Source organism: Gallus gallus, chromosome W, assembly GCF_016699485.2.
Source record: "Gallus gallus isolate bGalGal1 chromosome W, bGalGal1.mat.broiler.GRCg7b, whole genome shotgun sequence".
Taxonomy (NCBI): domain Eukaryota; kingdom Metazoa; phylum Chordata; class Aves; order Galliformes; family Phasianidae; genus Gallus; species Gallus gallus.
This window is the reverse complement of record NC_052571.1, coordinates 721,981-744,520: the sequence shown is the minus strand read 5'-3', so window position 1 is coordinate 744,520 and position 22,540 is coordinate 721,981. Positions and strand designations below refer to the sequence as shown.

At 51.4% G+C, this 22,540-nt stretch overlaps 1 protein-coding gene across 1 annotated transcript in view; it reads left to right on the top strand.

Moving 5' to 3' along the window:
- LOC121108224 (transcription factor 4-like) overlaps positions 1-22,540 on the top strand; it is a 65,849-nt gene that overhangs the window by 5,358 nt on the left and 37,951 nt on the right. Inside the window, exons 7-10 of the mRNA XM_040655274.1 lie at positions 3,552-3,684; positions 7,031-7,098; positions 7,445-7,523; positions 7,887-7,963. Of these exons, the coding sequence (XP_040511208.1) occupies positions 3,552-3,684; positions 7,031-7,098; positions 7,445-7,523; positions 7,887-7,963 (357 nt within the window). The remainder of the gene's footprint in view (positions 1-3,551; positions 3,685-7,030; positions 7,099-7,444; positions 7,524-7,886; positions 7,964-22,540) is intronic.

The window sequence follows — 22,540 nt, the reverse complement described above, 5'->3', positions numbered from 1 at the left end:
TGGAAGGGGAAAGAGGTATAGGATGGCTGTGTTGGGTTGGAAGGGGTCTTATAGGTCCTATATGTATGGGGTGGTTGTGGTTGGATGGGTCCTGAAAGGTTAAAAAGGCTTTGGATGATGATTTTGGTTGGGAAGGTCCTGGAAGGTCACAAAGGGGAGGGGCAGGGAGGTCCTGGAAGGGGAAAGAGGTGTGGGATGGTTGGGTTGGGTTTGTAGGGTCCTTAAAGAGGAGAGGGTCAAAGGATGGTTGGGTTGGATGGGTCCCGAAAGCTTAAAAAGGCTTTGGATGGTGATGTTGGTTGGGAAGGTCCTGGAAGGTCACAAAAGGGGAGGGCTGGGCGGGTCCTGGAAGGTCAAAGAGGTATAGGATGGCTGTGTTGGGTTGGAAGGGGTCTTATAGGTGCTAAATGCATGGGGTGGTTGTGGTTGGATGGGTCCTGAAAGGTTAAAAAGGCTTTGGATGGTGATATTGGTTGGGAAGGTCCTGGAAGGTCACAGAAGGGGAGGGGCGGTTGGGTCCTGGAAGGGGAAAGAGGTATAGGATGGCTGTGTTGGGTTGGAAGGGGTCCTATAGGTCCTATATGTATGGGGTGGTTGGGTTGGATGGGTCCCGAAAGGTTAAAAAGGCTTTGGATGGGGATATGGGTTGGGAAGGTCCTGGAAGGTCACAAAATGGGAGGGGCGGTTGGGTCCTGGAAGGGGAAAGAGGTATAGGATGGCTGTGTTGGGTTGGAAGGGGTCCTATATAGGTCCTATATGTATGGGGTGGTTGGGTTGGATGGGTCCCGAAAGGTTAAAAAGCCTTTGGATGGTGATATTGGTTGGGAAGGTCCTGGAAGGTCACAAAAGGGAGGGGCGGTTGGGTCCTGGAAGGGGGAAGAGGTATAGGATGGCTGTGTTGGGTTGGAAGGGGTCTTATAGGTCCTATATGTATGGGGTGGTTGTGGTTGGATGGGTCCTGAAAGGTTAATAAGGCTTTGGATGGTGATATTGGTTGGGAAGGTCCTGGAAGGTCACAAAGGGGGAGGGGCGGTTGGGTCCTGGAAGGGGAAAAAGGTATAGGATGGCTGTGTTGGGTTGGAAGGTGTCTTCTGGATCCTATATGTATGGGGTGGTTGGGTTGGATGGGTCCCGAAAGGTTAAAAAGGCTTTGGATGATGATTTTGGTTGGGAAGGTCCTGGAAGGTCACAAAGAGGAGGGGCAGTTGGGTCCTGGAATGGGAAAGAGGTATAGGATGGCTGTGTTGGGTTGGAAGGGGTCCTATAGATCCTATATGCATGGGGTGGTTGTGGTTGGATGGGTCCTGAAAGGTTAAAAAGGCTTTGGATGGTGAAATGGGTTGGGAAGGTCCTAGAAGATCACAAAAGGGGAGGGGCGGTTGGGTCCTGGAAGGTCAAAGAGGTATAGGATGGTTGGGTTGGGTTTGTAGGGTCCTTAAAGAGGAGAGGGTCAAAGGATGGTTGGGTTGGATGGGTCCCGAAAGCTTAAAAAGGCTTTGGATGGTGATGTTGGTTGGGAAGGTCCTGGAAGGTCACAAAAGGGGAGGGCTGGGCGGGTCCTGGAAGGTCAAAGAGGTATAGGATGGCTGTGTTGGGTTGGAAGGGGTCTTATAGGTCCTATATGTATGGGGTGGTTGTGGTTGGATGGGTCCTGAAAGGTTATAAAGGCTTTGGATGGTGATATTGGTTGGGAAGGTCCTGGAAGGTCACAAAAGGGGTGGGGCGGTTGGGTCCTGGAAGGGGGAAGAGGTATAGGATGGCTGTGTTGGGTTGGAAGGGGTCTGATAGGTCCTATATGTATGGGGTGGTTGTGGTTGGATGGGTCCTGAAAGGTTAAAAAGGCTTTGGATGGTGATATTGGTTGGGAAGGTCCTGGAAGGTCACCAAAGGGGAGGGCTGGGCGGGTCCTGGAAGGGGAAAGAGGTGTGGGAGGGTTGGGTTGGGTTGGAAGGGGTCTTCTGGATCCTATATGTGTGGGGTGGTTGTGGTTGGATGGGTCCTGAAAGGTGAAAGAGGCATGGGGGGATGAAATGGGTTGGGAAGGTCCTGGAAGGTCACAAAGGAGAGGGGCAGGGAGGTCCTGGAAGGGGAAAGAGGTGTGGGATGGCTGTGTTGGGTTTGTAGGATCCTTGAAGGGAAAAGGGCCACAGGATGCAGAAATGGGTTGGAAAGGTCCTTGAAGGTGTGTAAAACATGGAAGGGTTGGCCTGGCCAGGTCCTTGAAGGTTAAAAAGCTATTGGATGAGAAAATGGGTTGGAAAGGTCCTTGAAGGTGTGTAAAACATGGCAGGGTTGGCTTGGCAAAGTCCTTGAAGGTTAAAAAGCTATTGGATGCTAAAATGGGTTGGCAAGGTCCTTGAAGGTGTGTATAACATGGAAAGGCTGGGTTGGCAAGGTCCTTGAAGGTTAAAAAGCCATTGGATGATGGAGTTGGAAGGGTCCTTGAAGGTTAAAAAGCCTTTGGATGCCAAAATGGGTTGGAAAGGTCCTTGAAGGTGTGTAAAACATGGCAGGGTTGGGTTGGCAAGGTCCTGGAAGGTTAAAAAGCAATTGGATGAGAAAATGGGTTGGAAAGGTCCTTGAAGGTGTGTAAAACATGGCAGGGTTGGCTTGGCAAGGTCCTTGAAGGTTAAAAATTCACTGGATGATTGGTATGGCAAGGTCCTTGAAGGTTAAAAAGCCATTGGATGCCAAAATGGGTTTGAAAGGTCCTTGAAGGTGTGTAAAACATGGCAGGGTTGGGTTGTCAAGGTCCTTGAAGGTTAAAAAGCTATTGGATGCCAAAATGGGTTGGAAAGGTCCTTGAAGGTGTGTATAACATGGCAGGGTTGGCCTGGCCAGGTCCTTGAAGGTTAAAAAGCCATTGGATGGTTGGATTGGAAAGGTCCTTGAAGGTTAAAGAGGCACGGGATGCAAAAATGGGTTGGAGAGGTCCTTGAAGGTGTGTAAAATACAGAAGGGTTGGCTTGGCAAGGTCCTTGAAGGTTAAAAAGCTATTGGATGCCAAAATGGGTCGGAAGGGTCCTTGAAGGTGTGTAAAACACGGAAGGGTTGGGTTAGCAAGGTCCTTGAAGGTTAAAAAGCCATTGGATGATGGAGTTGGAAGGGTCCTTGAAGGTTAAAAAGCCTTTGGATGCAAAAATGGGTTGGAAGGGTCCTTGAAGGTGTGTAAAACATGGAAGGGCTGTGTTGGCAAGGTCCTTGAAGGTTAAAAAGTGATTGGATGATTGGGTTGGAAGGGTCCTTGAAGGTTAAAAAGCCATTGGATGCTAAAATGTGTTGGAAAGGTCCTTGAAGGTGTGTAAAACATGGTAGGGTTGGTGTGGTAAGGTCCTTGAAGGTTAAAAAGTCATTGGATGCCAAAATGGGTTGGAAAGGTCCTTGAAGGTGTGTAATACATTGGAAGGTTTGGGTTGGCAAGGTCCTTGAAGGTTAAAGAGCTATTGGATGCCAAAATGGGTTGGCAAGGTCCTTGAAGGTGTGTATAACATGGCAGGGTTGGGTTGGCCAGGTCCTTGCAGGGTCATAGTTGAATCCCACCCTCGTTGCAGAGTTACCCATCCCACTCCTCAGCCGACATCAACTCCAGTCTTCCTCCGATGTCCACCTTCCACCGCAGCGGCACCAATCACTACAGCGCGTCGTCCTGCACCCCTCCAGCCAATGGGACGGAAGGCATCATGGGTGAGCGGCCGATATGTTAATTTATGCAAATGAGCCGGAATCTGCGATCGGTTTTGGGGTGGGAGGTTGTAGACGGAGGGTCCCGGAAGGTGCAAATAAGGGGTCGAGGTGGGTTGGAAGGGTCAGTTTGAAGGACAGAGGTGTGGGGTGGGTGGGTTGGAAAGGTCCTGGAAGGGAAAAGGGCTGAAGGGGAATCAAAGGGTTTGGATTGGAAAGGTCCTGGAAGGTGAAAGAGGCAATGAGAGATGAAATGGGTTGGAAAGGTCCTTTAAGGTGAAAGAGTCAAAGAATGATAGAATGGGTTGGGTTGGAAAGGTCCTGGAAGGGAAAAGGGCTGAAGGGTAAGCAAAGGATTTGGATTGGGAAGGTCCTGGAAGGTGAAAGAGGCAAAGAGAGATGAAATGAGTGGGGTTGGAAAGGTCCTGGAAGGTGAAAGAGGCAACGAGAGATGAAATGGGTTGGAAGTGCTGTTTATGGGTGTAGAGGCGTTGGGTGGTTGGGTTGGAAAGGTCCTGGAAGGGAAAAGGGCTGAAGGGTAAGCAAAGGATTTGGATCGGGAAGGTCCTTGAAGGTGAAAGAGGCAAAGGGAGATGAAATGAGTGGGGTTGGAAAGGTCCTGGAAGGTGAAAGAGGCAACGAGAGATGAAATGGGTTGGAAGGGTTCATTGTGGTTGTAGAGGCGTTGGATGGTTGGGTTGGAAAGGTCCTGGAAGGGAAAAGGGTTGAAGGGGAATCAAAGGGTTTGGATTGGTAAGGTCCTGGAAGGTGAAAGAGGCAATGAGAGATGAAATGGGTTGGAAAGGTCTTTTAAGGTGAAAGAGTCAAAGAATGATAGAATGGGTTGGGTTGGAAAGGTCCTGGAAGGGAAAAGGGCTGAAAGGGAATCAAAGGGTTTGGATTGGAAAGGTCCTGGAAGGTGAAAGAGGTGAAGAGAGATGAAATGAGTGGGGTTGGAAAGGTCCTGGAAGGTGAAAGAAGAGTAGGGTGATGGAATGGGTTGGAAGGGTTGTTTATGGGTGTAGAGGCACTGGATGGTTGAGTTGGAAAGGTCCTGGAAGGGAAAAGGGCTGAAGGGGAAGCAAAGGGTTTGGATTGGGAAGGTCCTGGAAGATGAAAGAGGCAATGAGAGATGAAATGGGTTGGAAAGGTCCTTGAAGGTGAAAGAGTCAAAGAATGATAGAATGGGTTGGGTTGGAAAGGTCCTGGAAGGGAAAAGGGCTGAAGGGGAATCAAAGGGTTTGGATTGGAAAGGTCCTGGAAGGTAAAAGCAGTATCGGATGATGAAATGGGTTGAAAGGGTCCTTGAAGGGAAAAGAGCAGAAGGTGATCCAATAGGTTGGGTTGGAAAGGTCCTAGAAGGTAAAGGAGTCCAAGGATGATAGGATGGGTTGGGTTGTAAAGGTCCTGGAAGGTAAAAGCAGCATTGGATGATGAAATGGGTTGAAAAGGTCCTTGAAGGTGAAAGAACTGACGGTGATGGAACGAGTTGGGTTGGAAAGGTCCTGGAAGGTAAAAGCAGCATCGAATGACGAAATGGGTTGAAAGGGTCCTTGAAGGGGAAGGAGCTGAAGGTGATCCAATGGTTTGGGTTGGAAAGGTCCTGGAAGGTAAAAGCAACATCGGATGATGAAATGGGTTGAAAAGGTCCTTGAAGGGGAAAGAGCAGAAGGTGATGGAATGAGTTGGGTTGGAAAGGTCCTGGAAGGGAAAAGCAGCATCGAATGACGAAATGGGTTGAAAGGGTCCTTGAAGGGGAAAGAACAGAAGGTGATGGAATGGGTTGGGTTGGAAAGGTCCTGGAAGATAAAAGCAACACCGGATGATGAATTGCGTTGAAAGGGTCCTTGAAGGTGAAAGGGCTGAAGGTGATGGAATGGGTTGGGTTGGAAAGGTCCTGGAAGGTAAAAGCAGCATCGGATGATGAAATGGGTTGAAAGGGTCCTTGAAGGTGAAAGAGCAGAAGGTGGTGGAATGGGTTGGGTTGGAAAGGTCCTGGAAGGTAAAAGCAGTGTGGGATGATGAAATGGGTTGAAAGGGTCCCTGAAGGTGAAAGAGCAGAAGGTGATGGAATGAGTTGGGTTGGAAAGGTCCTGGAAGGTAAAAGCAACATCGGATGATGAAATGGGTTGAAAGGGTCCTTGAAGGGGAAGGAGCTGAAGGTGATCCAATGGGTTGGGTTGGGAAGGTCCTGGAAGGTAAAAGCAGCATCAAATGACGAAATGGGTTGAAAGGGTTCCTTGAAGGGGAAAGAACAGAAGGTGATGGAATGGGTTGGGTTGGAAAGGTCCTGGAAGGTAAAAGTAGCATTGGATGAAGAAATGGGTTGAAAGGGTCCTTGAAGGGGAAAGAACAGAAGGCGATGGAACGGGTTGGGTTGGAAAGGTCCTGGAAGATAAAAGAGTCAAAGAATGATGAGATGGATTGGGTTGGAAAGGTCCTGGCAGATAAAAGAGTCAAAGGATGATGGAATGGGTTGGGTTGGAACGGTCCTGGAAGGTAAAAGCAGCATCGGATTTGAAATGGGTTGAAAGGATCCTTGAAGGGAAAAGAGCAGAAGGTGATCCAATGGGTTGGGTTGGAAAGGTCCTGGAAGGTAAAAGCAGCATCGAATGACGAAATGGGTTGAAAGGGTCCTTGAAGGGGAAAGAGCAGAAGGTGATGGAACGAGTTGGGTTGGAAAGGTCCTGGAAGGTAAAAGAGTCAAAGGATTATGAAATGGGTTGGGTTGGAAAGGTCCTGGAAGGTAAAAGCAGCATCGGATTTGAAATGGGTTGAAAGGATCCTTGAAGGGAAAAGAGCAGAAGGTGATCCAATGGGTTGGGTTGGAAAGGTCCTGGAAGGTAAAAGAGTCAAAGGATTATGAAATGGGTTGAGTTGGAAAGGTCCTGGAAGGTAAAAGCAGCATCGAATGACGAAATGGGTTGAAAGGGTCCTTGAAGGTGAAAGAGCAGAAGGTGATGGAATGAGTTGGGTTGGAAAGGTCCTGGAAGATAAAAGAGTCAAAGAATGATGAGATGGATTGGGTTGGAAAGGTCCTGGGAGATAAAAGAGTCAAAGGATGATGGAATGGGTTGGGTTGGAGCGGTCCTGGAATGTAAAAGCAGCATCGAATGATGAAATGGGTTGAAAGGGTCCTTGAAGGTGAAAGAGTAGAAGGCGATCCAATAGGTTGGGTTGGAAAGGTCCTGGAAGGTAAAAGCAGCTTCAGGTGACAAAATGGGTTGAAAGGGTCCTTGAAGGGGAAAGAGCAGAAGGTGATCCAATAGGTTGGGTTGGAAAGGTCCTGGCAGATGAGTCCGTGTGCCATTTTTCTCCCTCTTTTCACACGGCATCTCTTGTTTTGCAGCCACCAGAGGAAGCGGGGCGGCCGGCAGCTCGCAGACCGGCGACGCGTTGGGGAAAGCACTCGCATCTGTAAGGACCTGTCGCTTTCAGCACCCCAATTAACCCAGCGGCGCGAGCGTGTTAATTAGGATGGGGGCGCCTGGAGGTTGAGAAGCTGAGCAGCAAACGGGACCTTGGAGGTCCCCGATGGTTATTTTCTGGGCACAGTGGGTTCCATTGAGTTCTCATGAGAGCCTCTTTGCTTTGGCTTTCCATTTGGGCCGCTCCGTTGGGCAAAGCGAGCTTCATTAGCAGCGGGTTGTGTTGCTTAACGAACCCGGCGTCGCCTCGGCCTCCCATCGAGCCCCATTTGCATAACGAGGCGGCCCGTTCTCGCCCTGCCTCACCAATTAACTCCTATCGTCTCTTATTCAAGATCTATTCTCCAGATCACACCAACACCAGCTTCCCATCCAACCCTTCAACTCCTGTCGGTTCTCCCCCTTCTCTCTCAGGTACCGTGGTTCCAAATGTTCTCCCCCCCCACCCCCCCCTTCATTTTCCGGTTGCTTATATCTCTTTAATTGCCCTTTTTTTTTGGGGGGGGGGTGGGAGGGTGGGAAATATGGGGGGGGGTTTGACCCCGAGCCCATCCGCCCCGCCGCCGCCCCCACCCCGTAGCGCCGCCGCTCAGTCGCCAGCTTGGATGGCTGCCACCCCCCCGCCACCCTTTTTCCCCCCTCCCCCCCATCTCCAGCCCTATAAATCCCCCCTTTTGGAGGCAAAACAAAACCAAAACCCCCCCCAAAAAATAAAGGCTCGATTGGGTTTTCCCCCCCCCGCGACGTTTCTAACGGTAACTCCGATTTTGCTGTTAGCAGGCACAGCTGTTTGGTCTAGAAATGGAGGTCAAGCGTCATCATCTCCCAATTATGAAGGTCCCTTACACTCTTTGGTACGTTTCCGTGGCTGAATCCCTTCTCCGATCCCGGCCTTCAATCAGCGCTCTCTTTTCCGTTCCGTTTCTCATCCGTTTCCCCCCCCAAAAGCGAAGTGAAGGTGGTAGAAATAAATGGAGGCTTCGGTGGCCAAAGGTTGAGACAGGCCGGATAGGGGATGGGCATAGAACCAAGATGGCGGCTGCTCATTGGTCGAGGATAGGGGCCGGGTCGCCAGCCACTATGGGTGCTGCTCATTGGCCCAAGATGGGTGCTGGTTGCTGATCTAAGATGGCTGCTGCTCTTTGACCCAAGATGGCGGCTGCTCGTTGGCCAAGGGTGGATTCAGGTCACTGAGCTAAGATGGCTACTGCTCATTGGTCCAGGATGGCTGATGGTCATAGAACCAAGATGGCGGCTGCTCATTGGTCGAGGATAGGGGCCGGGTCGCCAGCCACTATGGGTGCTGCTCATTGGCCCAAGATGGGCGCTGGTTGCTGATCTAAGATGGCTGCTGCTCATTGACCCAAGATGGCTGCTGTTCATTGGCCATATATGGATTCAGGTCACTGACCCAAGATGGCTGCTGCTCATTGACCCAGGATGGGTGATGGTTGTTGAGCCAAGATGGCGACTGCTCATTGGTCGAGGATAGGGGCTGGGTCGCCAGCCAGTATGGGTGATGCTCATTGGCCCAAGATGACTGCTGGTTGCTGATCTAAGATGGCTGCTGCTCATTGGCCCAAGATGGGTGATGCTCGTTGGCCAAGGATGGATTCAGGTCACTGAGCTAAGATGGCTGCTGCTCTTTGACCCAAGATGGCTGCTGCTCATTGGCCCAGGATGGCTGATGGTCATAGACCCAAGATGGCGGCTGCTCATTGGTCGAGGATTGGGGCCGGGTCGCCATCCAGTATGGGTGCTGCTCATTGGCCCAAGATGGGTGCTGGTTGCTGATCTAAGATGGCTGCTGCTCTTTGACCCAAGATGGCGGCTGCTCGTTGGCCAAGGGTGGATTCAGGTCACTGATCTAAGATGGCTGCTGCTCGTTGGCCAAGGATGGATTCAGGTCACTGACCCAAGATGGCTGCTGCTCATTGGCCCAGGATGGCTGATGGTCATAGACCCAAGATGGCGGCTGCTCATTGGTCGAGGATAGGGGCCGGGTCGCCAGCCACTATGGGTGCTGCTCATTGGCCCAAGATGGGCGCTGGTTGCTGATCTAAGATGGCTGCTGCTCATTGACCCAAGATGGCTGCTGTTCATTGGCCATATATGGATTCAGGTCACTGACCCAAGATGGCTGCTGCTCATTGACCCAGGATGGGTGATGGTTGTTGAGCCAAGATGGCGACTGCTCATTGGTCGAGGATAGGGGCTGGGTCGCCAGCCAGTATGGGTGATGCTCATTGGCCCAAGATGACTGCTGGTTGCTGATCTAAGATGGCTGCTGCTCATTGGCCCAAGATGGGTGATGCTCGTTGGCCAAGGATGGATTCAGGTCACTGAGCTAAGATGGCTGCTGCTCTTTGACCCAAGATGGCTGCTGCTCATTGGCCCAGGATGGCTGATGGTCATAGACCCAAGATGGCGGCTGCTCATTGGTCGAGGATTGGGGCCGGGTCGCCATCCAGTATGGGTGCTGCTCATTGGCCCAAGATGGGTGCTGGTTGCTGATCTAAGATGGCTGCTGCTCTTTGACCCAAGATGGCGGCTGCTCGTTGGCCAAGGGTGGATTCAGGTCACTGATCTAAGATGGCTGCTGCTCGTTGGCCAAGGATGGATTCAGGTCACTGACCCAAGATGGCTGCTGCTCATTGGCCCAGGATGGCTGATGGTCATAGACCCAAGATGGCGGCTGCTCATTGGTCGAGGATAGGGGCCGGGTCGCCAGCCAGTATGGGTGCTGCTCATTGGCCCAAGATGGGTGCTGGTTGCTGATCTAAGATGGCTGCTGCTCTTTGACCCAAGATGGCGGCTGCTCGTTGGCCCAGGATGGATTCAGGTCACTGAGCTAAGATGGCTGCTGCTCTTTGACCCAAGATGGCTGCTGCTCATTGGCCAAGGATGGATTCAGGTCACTGATCTAAGATGGCTGCTGCTCATTGGCCAAATATGGACGCAGGTCACTTATTCAAGATGGGTGCTGCTCATTGGCCAAGGATGGGTGCTGGTCCTTAACCCATAATGGGTGCTGCTCATTGGCCGAGGATGGGTTCTGGTTCTCCATCCAGTATGGGTGCTGCTCATTGGCCAAGGATGGATTCAGGTCACTGACCCAGGATGGGTGCTGCTCATTGGCCGAGCATGGGTGCTGTTCATTGACCCAATATGGGTGTTGCTCATTGGCCCAGGATGGATTCAGGTCACTGATCTAAGATGGGTGCTGCTCATTGGTCGAGGATGGGTGCTGGTTCATAATCCAGTATGGGTGCTGCTCATTGGCCCAGGATGGATTCAGGTCACTGACCCAAGATGGGTGCTGCTCATTGGCCAAGGATGGACTCAGGTCGCTGATCTAAGATGGGTGCTGCTCATTGGCCCAGGATGGGGGATGGTCATAGAACCAAGATGGGTGCTGCTCATTGGCCAAGGATGGGTGCTGCTCATTGGTGAAGGATGGGTGCTGGTTCTTGATCCAGTATAGGTGATGCTCATTGGCCCAGGGTGGGTGCTGCTCATTGGTCGAGGATGGGTGCTGGTTCTTGATCCAGTATGGGTGCTGCTCATTGGCCAAGGATGGATTCAGGTCCCTGACCCAAGATGGGTGCTGCTCATTGGCCAAGGATGGATTCAGGTCCCTGACCCAAGATGGGTGCTGCTCATTGGCCGAGGATGGGTGCTGCTCATTGGTCGAGGATGGGTGCTGTTCATTGACCCAATATGGGTGTTGCTCATTGGCCAAGGATGGATTCCGGTCACTGATCTAAGATGGGTGCTGCTCATTGGTCGAGGATGGGTGCTGGTTCTCTATCCAGTATGGGTGCTGCTCATTGGCCCAGGATGGATGCAGGCCTCTAACCTAGGATGGGTGCTGGTTCATAATCCACTATGGGTGCTGCTCATTGGCTAAGGATGGATTCAGGTCACTGACCCAAGATGGGTGCTGCTCATTGGCCAAGGACGGATGCTGGTTCTCCATCCAGGATGGGTGCTGCTCATTGGCCCAGGATGGGTGCTGCTCATTGGCCAAGGATGGGTGCTGGTTCTTGATCCAGTATAGGTGATGCTCATTGGCCCAGGATGGGTGCTGCTCATTGGCCAAGGATGGGTGCTGGTCCTTAACCCATAATGGGTGCTGCTCATTGGCCGAGGATGGGTGCTGGTTCGTCATCCAGTATGGGTGCTGCTCATTGGCCAAGGATGGGTGCTGCTCATTGGCCAAGGATGGATGCAAGTCTCTGATCTAAGATGGGTGCTGCTCATTGGTCGAGGATGGGTGCTGTTCATTCCCCAAGGATGGGTGCTGCTCATTGGCCCAAGAAGGGTGCTTCTCATTGGTCAAGGATGGGTGCTGGTTCTCTATCCAGTATGGGTGCTGCTCATTGGCCAAGGATGGATGCAGGTCGCTGATCTAAGATGGGTGCTTCTCATTGGTCAGGGATGGATTCAGGTCACTGACCCAAGATGGGTGCTGCTCATTGGCCAAGGATGGGTGCTGGTTCTTGATTCAGTATGGGTGCTGCTCATTGGTCAAGGATGGATTCAGGTCACTGACCCAAGATGGGTGCTCCTCATTGGTCGAGGATGGGTGCTGGTTCGCCGTCCAGTATGGGTGCTGCTCATTGGCCAAGGATGGATGCAGGACACTGACCCAAGATGGGTGCTGCTCATTGGTCAAGGATGGGTGCTGCTCATTGGCCGAGGATGGGTGCTGGTTCGTCATCCAGTATGTGTGCTGCTCATTGGCCAAGGATGGATTCAGGTCCCTGACCCAAGATGGGTGCTGCTCATTGGCCGAGGATGGGTGCTGCTCTTTGGCCAAGGATGGGTGCTGTTCATTGACCCAATATGGGTGCTGCTCATTGACCCAATATGGGTGCTGCTCTTTTACCCAAGATGGGTGCTGCTCATTGGTCGAGGATGGATTCCGGTCACTGATCTAAGATGGGTGCTGCTCATTGGTCGAGGATGGGTGCTGGTTCTCTATCCAGTGTGGGTGCTGCTCATTGGCCCAGGATGGGTGCTGCTCATTGACCCAAGATGGTTGCTACTCATTGGCCAAGGATGGATGCAAGTCTCTGATCTAAGATGGGTGCTGCTCATTGGCCAAGGATGGGTGCTGCTCATTGGTCAAGGATGGGTGCTGGTTCTTGATCCAGTATAGGTGATGCTCATTGGCCCAGGATGGATTCAGGTCACTGAGCCAGGATGGGTGCTGTTCATTGGCCAAGGATGGACTCAGGTCGCTGATCTAAGATGGGTGTTGCTCATTGGCCCAAGATGGGTGCTGGTTCGCCATCCAGTATGGGTGCTGCTCATTGGCCAAGGATGGGTGCTGGTCATTGGCCAAGGATGAATTTAGGTCACTGATCCAATATGGGTGCTGCTCATTGGCCGAGGATGGGTGCTGGTTCTCTATCCAGTATGGGTGCTGCTCATTGGCCCAGGATGGGTGCTGCTCATTGGCCAAGGATGAATGCAGGTCACTGATCTAAGATGGCTGCTGCTCATTGGTCGAGGATGGGTGCTTGTTCTCCATCCAGTATGGGTGCTGCTCATTGGCCAAGGATGGATGCAGGCCTCTAACCTAGGATGGGAGCTGGTTCGTTTTCCAGTATGGGTGCTGCTCATTGGCTAAGGATGGATTCAGGTCACTGACTTAAGATGGGTGCTGCTCATTGGCCACGGATGGATGATGGTCGTTAACCCAAGATGGATGCTGCTCATTGGTCAAGGATAGGGGCCGGGTCGCCAGCCAGTATAGGTAATGCTCATTGGCCCAAGATGGGTGTTGGTTGCTGATCTGAGATGGCTGCTGCTCATTGGCCCAAGAAGGGTGCTTCTCATTGGTCAAGGATGGGTGCTGGTTCGCCAGCCAGTATGGGTGCTGCTCATTGGCCAAGAATGGATTCAGGTCACTGATCTAAGATGGCTGCTGCTCATTGGCCACGGATGGATGATGGTCGTTAACCCAAGATGGATGCTGCTCATTGGTCAAGGATAGGGGCCGGGTCGCCAGGCAGTATAGGTAATGCTCATTGGCCCAAGATGGGTGTTGGTTGCTGATCTGTGATGGCTGCTGCTCATTGGCCCAAGAAGGGTGCTTCTCATTGGTCAAGGATGGGTGCTGGTTCGCCAGCCAGTATGGGTGCTGCTCATTGGCCAAGAATGGATTCAGGTCACTGATCTAAGATGGCTGCTGCTCATTGGCCACGGATGGATGATGGTCGTTAACCCAAGATGGATGCTGCTCATTGGTCAAGGATAGGGGCCGGGTCGCCAGCCAGTATAGGTAATGCTCATTGGCCCAAGATGGGTGTTGGTTGCTGATCTGAGATGGCTGCTGCTCATTGGCCCAGGATGGCTGATGGTCATAGAACCAAGATGGCTGATGCTCATTGGTCGAGGATAGGGGCCGGGTCGCCAGCCAGTATGGGTGATGCTCATTGGCCCAAGATGGGTGCTGGTTGCTGATCTAAGATGGCTGCTGCTCATTGACCCAAGATGGCGGCTGCTTGTTGGCCCAGGATGGATTCAGGTCACTGATCTAAGATGGCTGCTGCTTTTTGACCCAAGATGGCTGCTGCTCATTGGCCCAGGATGGGTGATGGTCATAGAACCAAGATGGCGGCTGCTCATTGGTCGAGGATAGGGACTGGTTCGCCAGCCAGTATGGGTGCTGCTCATTGGCCCAAGATGGGTGCTGGTTGCTGATCTAAGATGGCTGCTGCTCATTGACCCAAGATGGCTGCTGTTCATTGGCCATATATGGATTCAGGTCACTGATCTAAGATGGCTGCTGCTCTTTGACCCAAGATGGCTGCTGCTCATTGGCCTAGGATGGCTGATGGTCATAGAACCAAGATGGCGGCTGCTCATTGGTCGAGGATAGGGGCCGGGTCGCCAACCAGTATGGGTGCTGCTCATTGGACCAAGATGGGTGCTGGTTGCTGATCTAAGATGGCTCCTGCTCTTTGACCCAAGATGGCTGCTGCTCGTTGGCCAAGGATGGATTCAGGTCACTGATCTAAGATGACTGCTGCTCATTGGCCAGATACGGATGCAGGTCACTGACCCAAGATGGCGGCTGCTCATTGGTCGAGGATAGGGGCTGGGTCGCCAGCCAGTATGGGTGCTGCTCATTGGCCCAAGATGGGTGCTGGCTGCTGATCTAAGATGGCTGCTGCTCATTGACACAAGATGGCGGCTGCTCGTTGGCCAAGGATGGATTCAGGTCACTGAGCTAAGATGGCTGCTGCTCTTTGACCCAAGATGGCTGCTGCTCATTGACCCAGGATGGGGGATGGTCATAGAACCAAGATGGCGGCTGCTCATTGGTCGAGGATAGGGGCCGGGTCGCCAGCCAGTATGGGTGCTGCTCATTGGCCCAAGATGGGTGCTGGTTGCTGATCTAAGATGGCTGCTGCTCTTTGACCCAAGATGGCTGCTGCTCATTGGCCAAGGATGGATTCAGGTCACTGATCTAAGATGGCTGCTGCTTTTTGACCCAAGATGGCTGCTGCTCATTGGCCTAGGATGGCTGATGGTCATAGAACCAAGATGGCGGCTGCTCATTGGTCGAGGATTGGGGCCGGGTCGCCAGCCAGTATGGGTGATGCTCATTGGCCCAAGATGGGTGCTGGTTGCTGATCTAAGATGGCTGCTGCTCATTGACCCAAGATGGCGGCTGTTCATTGGCCATATATGGATTCAGGTCACTGATCTAAGATGGCTGCTGCTCTTTGACCCAAGATGGCTGCTGCTCATTGGCCTAGGATGGCTGATGGTCATAGAACCAAGATGGCGGCTGCTCATTGGTCGAGGATAGGGGCCGGGTCGCCAGCCAGTATGGGTGCTGCTCATTGGCCCAAGATGGGTGCTGGTTGCTGATCTAAGATGGCTGCTGCTCATTGACCCAAGATGGCTGCTGTTCATTGGCCATATATGGATTCAGGTCACTGATCTAAGATGGCTGCTGCTCTTTGACCCAAGATGGCTGCTGCTCATTGGCCTAGGATGGCTGATGGTCATAGAACCAAGATGGCGGCTGCTCATTGGTCGAGGATAGGGGCCGGGTCGCCAACCAGTATGGGTGCTGCTCATTGGACCAAGATGGGTGCTGGTTGCTGATCTAAGATGGCTCCTGCTCTTTGACCCAAGATGGCTGCTGCTCGTTGGCCAAGGATGGATTCAGGTCACTGATCTAAGATGGCTGCTGCTCATTGGCCAAAGATGGCTGCTGCTCATTGGCCCAGGATGGGTGATGGTCATAGAACCAAGATGGCGGCTGCTCATTGGTCGAGGATAGGGGCTGGGTCGCCATCCAGTATGGGTGCTGCTCATTGGCCAAGGATGGATTCAGGTCCCTGACCCAAGATGGCTGCTGCTCATTGGCCCAAGATGGGTGCTGGTTCGCCATCCAGTATGGGTGATGCTCATTGGCCAAGGATAGATTCAGGTCACTGATCTAAGATGGCTGCTGCTCTTTGACCCAAGATGGCTGCTGCTCGTTGGCCAAGGATGGATTCAGGTCATTGAGCTAAGATGGCTACTGCTCATTGGCCCAGGATGGGGGATGGTCATAGAACCAAGATGGCGGCTGCTCATTGGTCGAGGATGGGGGCTGGGTCGCCAGCCAGTATAGGTGATGCTCATTGGCTCAAGATGGGTGTTGGTTGCTGATCTAAGATGGCTGCTGCTCTTTGACCCAAGATGGCTGCTGCTCGTTGGCCCAGGATGGATTCAGGTCACTGAGCTAAGATGGCTACTGCTCATTGGCCCAGGATGGGGGATGGTCATAGAGCCAAGATGGCTGCTGCTCATTGGTCGAGGATTGGGGCCGGGTCGCCAGCCAGTATGGGTGATGCTCATTGGCCCAAGATGGGTGCTGGTTGCTGATCTAAGATGGCTGCTGCTCATTGACCCAAGATGGCTGCTGCTCATTGACCCAGGATGGGGGATGGTCATAGAACCAAGATGGCGGCTGCTCATTGGTCGAGGATTGGGGCCGGGTCGCCAGCCAGTATGGGTGCTGCTCATTGGCCCAAGATGGGTGCTGGTTGCTGATCTAAGATGGCTGCTGCTCATTGACCCAAGATGGGTGATGCTCGTTGGCCAAGGATGGATTCAGGTCACTGATCTAAGATGGCTGCTGCTCTTTGACCCAAGATGGCTGCTGCTCGTTGGCCAAGGATGGATTCAGGTCACTGATCTAAGATGGCTGCTGCACATTGGCCCAGGATGGGTGATGGTCGTTGAGCCAAGATGGCGGCTGCTCATTGGTCGAGGATAGGGGCCGGGTCGCCAGCCAGTATGGGTGATGCTCATTGGCCCAAGATGGGTGCTGGTTGCTGATCTAAGATGGCTGCTGCTCTTTGACCCAAGATGGCGGCTGCTCGTTGGCCCAGGATGGATTCAGGTCACTGAGCTAAGATGGCTGCTGCTCTTTGACCCAAGATGGCTGCTGCTCATTGACCCAGGATGGGGGATGGTCATAGAACCAAGATGGCGGCTGCTCATTGGTCGAGGATTGGGGCCGGGTCGCCAGCCAGTATGGGTGCTGCTCATTGGCCCAAGATGGGTGCTGGTTGCTGATCTAAGATGGCTGCTGCTCTTTGACCCAAGATGGGTGATGCTCGCTGGCCAAGGATGGATTCAGGTCACTGATCTAAGATGGCTGCTGCTCGTTGGCCAAGGATGGATTCAGGTCCCTGACCCAAGATGGGTGCTGCTCATTGGTCGAGGATGGGTGCTGGTTCTCTATCCCGTATGGGTGCTGCTCATTGGCCCAGGATGGGTGCTGCTCATTGACCCAAGATGGTTGCTACTCATTGGCCAAGGATGGATGCAAGTCTCTGATCTAAGATGGGTGCTGCTCATTGGCCAAGGATGGGTGCTTCTCATTGGTCAAGGATGGGTGCTGGTTCTTGATCCAGTATAGGTGATGCTCATTGGCCCAGGATGGATTCAGGTCACTGAGCCAGGATGGGTGCTGTTCATTGGCCAAGGATGGACTCAGGTCGCTGATCTAAGATGGGTGTTGCTCATTGGCCCAAGATGGGTGCTGGTTCGCCATCCAGTATGGGTGCTGCTCATTGGCCAAGGATGGGTGCTGGTCCTTAACCCAAGATGGGTGCTGCTCATTGGACAAGGATGAATTTAGGTCACTGATCTAAGATGGGTGCTGCTCATTGGCCGAGGATGGGTGCTGGTTCTCTATCCAGTATGGGTGCTGCTCATTGGCCAAGTATGAATGCAGGTCACTGATCTAAGATGGCTGCTCCTCATTGGTCGAGGATGGGTGCTTGTTCTCCATCCAGTATGGGTGCTGCTCATTGGCCAAGGATGGATGCAGGCCTCTAACCTAGGATGGGAGCTGGTTCGTTTTCCAGTATGGGTGCTGCTCATTGGCTAAGGATGGATTCAGGTCACTGACTTAAGATGGGTGCTGCTCATTGGCCACGGATGGATGATGGTCGTTAACCCAAGATGGATGCTGCTCATTGGTCAAGGATAGGGGCCGGGTCGCCAGCCAGTATGGGTGCTGCTCATTGGCCCAAGATGGGTGTTGGTTGCTGATCTGAGATGGCTGCTGCTCATTGGCCCAGGATGGATGATGGTCATAGAACCAAGATGGCGGCTGCTCATTGGTCGAGGATAGGTGCTGGTTCTTGATCCAGTATGGGTGCTGCTCATTGGCCAAGGATGGATTCAGGTCCCTGACCCAAGATGGCTGCTGCTCATTGGCCCAAGATGGGTGCTGGTTCGCCATCCAGTATGGGTGATGCTCATTGGCCAAGGATGGATTCAGGTCACTGATCTAAGATGGCTGCTGCTCTTTGACCCAAGATGGGTGCTGCTCATTGGCCAAGTATGAATGCAGGTCACTGATCTAAGATGGCTGCTCCTCATTGGTCGAGGATGGGTGCTGGTTCGCCGTCCAGTATGGGTGCTGCTCATTGGCCAAGGATGGATGCAGGCCTCTAACCTAGGATGGGTGCTGGTTCGTCATCCAGTATGGGTGCTGCTCATTGGCCAAGGATGGATGCAAGTCTCTGATCTAAGATGGGTGCTGCTCATTGGTCGAGGTTGGGTGCTGGTTCTCTATCCAGTATGGGTGCTGCTCATTGGCCCAGGATGGATTCAGGTCACTGACCCAGGATGGGTGCTGCTCATTGGCCAAGAATGGATGCAAGTCTCTGATCTAAGATGGCTGCTGCTCAATGGCCAAGGATGGGTGCTGGTCCTTAACCCATAATGGGTGCTGCTCATTGGCCGAGGATGGGTGCTGGTTCGTCATCCAGTATGGGTGCTGCTCATTGGCCAAGGATGGATTCAGGTCCCTGACCCAAGATGGGTGCTGCTCATTGGCCAAGGATGGGTGCTGCTCTTTGGCCAAGGATGGGTGCTGTTCATTGACCCAATATGGGTGTTGCTCATTGGCCCAGGATGGATTCAGGTCACTGATCTAAGATGGGTGCTGCTCATTGGCCAAGGATGGGTGCTGGTTCGTCATCCAGTATGGGTGCTGCTCATTGGCCAAGGATGGATTCAGGTCTCTGATCTAAGATGGGTGCTGCTCATTGGCCCAAGAAGGGTGCTTCTCATTGGTCAAGGATGGGTGCTGGTTCTCCATCCAGTATGGGTGCTGCTTATTGGCCAAGGATGGATTCAGGTCACTGATCTAAGATGGGTGCTGTTCATTGGTCAGGGATGGATTCAGGTCACTGATCTAAGATGGCTGCTGCTCATTGGCCAAGGATGGGTTCTGGTTCTCCATCCAGTATGGGTGCTGCTCATTGGCCCAGGATGGATTCAGGTCACTGACCCAGGATGGGTGCTGCTCATTGGCCAAGGATGGGTGCTGTTCATTGACCCAATATGGGTGCTGCTCATTGGCCCAGGATGGGTGCTGCTCATTGGCCAAGGATGGGTGCTGGTCCTTAACCCAAGATGGGTGTTGCTCATTGGCCAAGGGTGGATTCAGGTCACTGATCTAAGATGGCGGCTGCTCATTGGTCGAGGATGGGTGCTGGTTCTCTATCCATTATGGGTGCTGCTCATTGGCCAAGGATGGATTCAGGTCCCTGACCCAAGATGGGTGCTGCTCATTGGCCGAGGATGGGTGCTGCTCTTTGGCCAAGGATGGGTGCTGTTCATTGACCCAATATGGGTGTTGCTCATTGGCCCAGGATGGATTCAGGTCACTGATCTAAGATGGGTGCTGCTCATTGGTCGAGGATGGGTGCTGGTTCTCTATCCATTATGGGTGCTGCTCATTGGCCAAGGATGGATTCAGGTCCCTGACCCAAGATGGGTGCTGCTCATTGGTCAAGGATGGGTGCTGCTCATTGGCCGAGGATGGGTGCTGGTTCGTCATCCAGTATGTGTGCTGCTCATTGGCCAAGGATGGATTCAGGTCCCTGACCCAAGATGGGTGCTGCTCATTGGTCAAGGATGGGTGCTGGTCCTTAACCCATAATGGGTGCTGCTCATTGGCCGAGGATGGGTGCTGGTTCGTCATCCAGTATGGGTGCTGCTCATTGGCCAAGGATGGATGCAGGTCGCTGATCTAAGATGGGTGCTTCTCATTGGCCAGGGATGGATTCAGGTCACTGACCCAAGATGGGTGCTGCTCATTGGCCAAGGATGGGTGCTGGTTCGCCATCCAGTATGGGTGCTGCTCATTGGCCGAGGATGGGTGCTGTTCTCTCCCCCAGAGATGGAAGCACTCCTCATTGCGTGCAGGGAACGATTCCATTCGTCGTCGTGTCGAGTCGTGCGGCCTTCAGGTTCCTTCCATGTGCCCTCCCGTAGGCAGGCAGGGGGCGGATTCGAGTTCCAACGGCTCCTTTTCCTTCTCTTTGGTTGTCTTCTTCTTCTTTTCCGGCATTCTTGGGGTTATTTTTTTTTTTAATTATTTTTCTTTTCATTTTTCTTTTCATTTTTTTTTTTTTTTTTTGCTCATCGGTCCCACTTTTGCGAGGCCTTCAGGGTCGCTTTTGTCTCGGAATGCTTTGACGGTCATGAGGAATCATTTGAACCTGTTTTGCCCATGAAAATGGAAGCCATGCTCTCTCCTTCCCCCCCGACGCTGTTTGAAAGGAAGGGGAGAGGAAATGTGGGGAAGGAATGGGGAAAGGAAGGAAAAATGAGGGAAATTGGGGGGCAAACGGGGGGGAAATAAGGAGGGAAGGGGAAAAATGAGGAAAAAAATGAGGAAAAATGGGGAAAATGGGGAAAAAATAAGAGAAAAGGGGGGAAATAAGGGAAAAAATAAGAGGAAAAGGGGGAAATAAGGGAAAATAAAGGAAAAGGAAAAGGAAAAACAAAGGGAAATGAGGGGAAGGAATGGGGAAAGGAAGGAAAAAAGGGGGGGAAAACCGGGGGAAATGGGGGGGAAATAAGGGGAAAATAAGGAGAGAAGGAGAAAAATGAGGAAAAATGAGGAAATGTGAGGAAAAATGGGGGAAAATAAGGGAAAAATGAGAGAAAAGGGGGAAATAAGGGAAAATAAAGGAAAGGGAAGGAAAAAGAAAGGGAAATGTGGGGAAGGAATGGGGAAAGGAAGGAAAAAAGGGGGGGGGAAACCGGGGGAAATGGGGGGGAAATAAGGGGAAAATAAGGAGAGAAGGAGGAGAAATGAGGAAAATGGGGAAAAATGGGGGAAAAAGAAGGGAAAAAAAATAAGAGAAAAAGGGAAATAAGGGAAAATAAAGGAAAAGGAAAAGGAAAAACAAAGGGAAATGAGGGGAAGGAATGGGGAAAGGAAGAAAGTGGGGGGAGATCGGGGGGAAATGGGTGGGGAAGTAAGGGGGAAATAAGGAGAGAAGGAGAAAAATGAGGAAAATGGGAAAAATAGAGAAAAAATAAGAGAAAAAGGAGGAAATAAGGGAAAAATAAGAGAAAAAGGGGGAAATAAGGGAAAAAAAGGAAAAGGAAAAGGAAAAACAAAGAGAAATGAGGGGAAGGAATGGGGAAAGGAAGGAAAAATAGGGAGAAATGGGGGGGAAATAAGGGGGAAATAAGGAGAGGGAGGAAAATGAGGAAAAATTGGGGAAAAATAAGGGGAAAATAAGAGAAAAGGGAGGAAATAAGGGAAAATAAAGGAAAAGGAAGGAAAAACAAAGGGAAATGTGGGGGGAGAAGGAGGAAAATGAGGAAAATGGGGGAAAAATAAGAGAAAAAGGGGGAAATAAGGGAAAATAAAGGAAAAGGAAGGAAAACAGAGGGAAATGTGGGGAAGGAATGGGGAAAGGAAGGAAAAATGAGGGAAAATGGGGGGAATGGGGGGGAAATAAGGGGAGAAGGAGAGAAATGGGGGGAAAATGAGGAAAAATGAGGAAATAAGGGAAAAATAAGAGAAAAAGGGGGAAATAAGAGAAAATAAAGGAAAAGGAAGAACAAAGGGAAGTGAGGGGAAGGAATGGGGAAAGGAAGGAAAAAAGGGGAGGGAAACCGGGGGAAATGGGGGGGAAATAAGGGGAAAATAAGGAGAGAAGGAGGAGAAATGAGGAAAATGGGGAAAAATGGGGGAAAATAAGGGAAAAATGAGAGAAAAAGGGGGAAATAAGGGAAAATAAAGGAAAAAGAAGGAAAATAAAGAGAAATGTGGGGAAGGAATGGGGAAAGGAAGGAAAAATGAGGGAAAATGGGGGGAAATGGGAAATAAGAGGAAAATAATGGGAGAAGGAGAAAAATGTGGAAAAAATGGGGGGAAAATGGGGGAAAAAGAAGGGAAAAATTAGAGAAAAAGGGAAATAAGGGAAAATAAAGGAAAAAGAAGGAAAAACGGAAATGCGGGGAAGGAATGGGGAAAGGAAGGCAAAATGGGGGGAGATCGGGGGGAAATGAGGGGGAAATAAGGAGAGAAGGAGGAAAATGAGGAGAAATGAGGAAAATGGGGGGAAAAGAGGGGAAAAATAAGAGAAAAGGGGGGAAATAAGGGAAAATAAAGGAAAAGGAAGGAAAAAGAAAGGGAAATGCGGGGAAGGAATGGGGAAAGGAAGGAAAAATGGGGAGAAATGGGGGGGAATAAGAGGAAAATAAGGGGAGAGGGAAAAATAAGGGAAAATAAAGGAAAAATAAGGAAAAATAATGGATAAATAAGTAAAAATAAGGAAAAATAGAAAATATAGGGGAAAGGGAAAAATAAGGAAAATAAGGAGAAAATAAGGAAAAAATATGGAGGAAAATAAGGAGAAAAAAAGGAAAAATGGGAAAAAATAAAGGAAAAATAAGGGCAAAGAAGGAAAAATGAGGAAAACTGGGAGAAAATAAGGAGGAAAAGGAAAAATGGGTGGAAAAAGGGAAAAATAAAGAAAAATAAGGGGAAAAAAGAAAAGTGTGAAAAAATATGGGAAAAAATAAGGGAAAGTAAGGGGAAATAAGGAAAAATAAGGGGAAAATGAAGAAAAATAAGGGGGAAACGG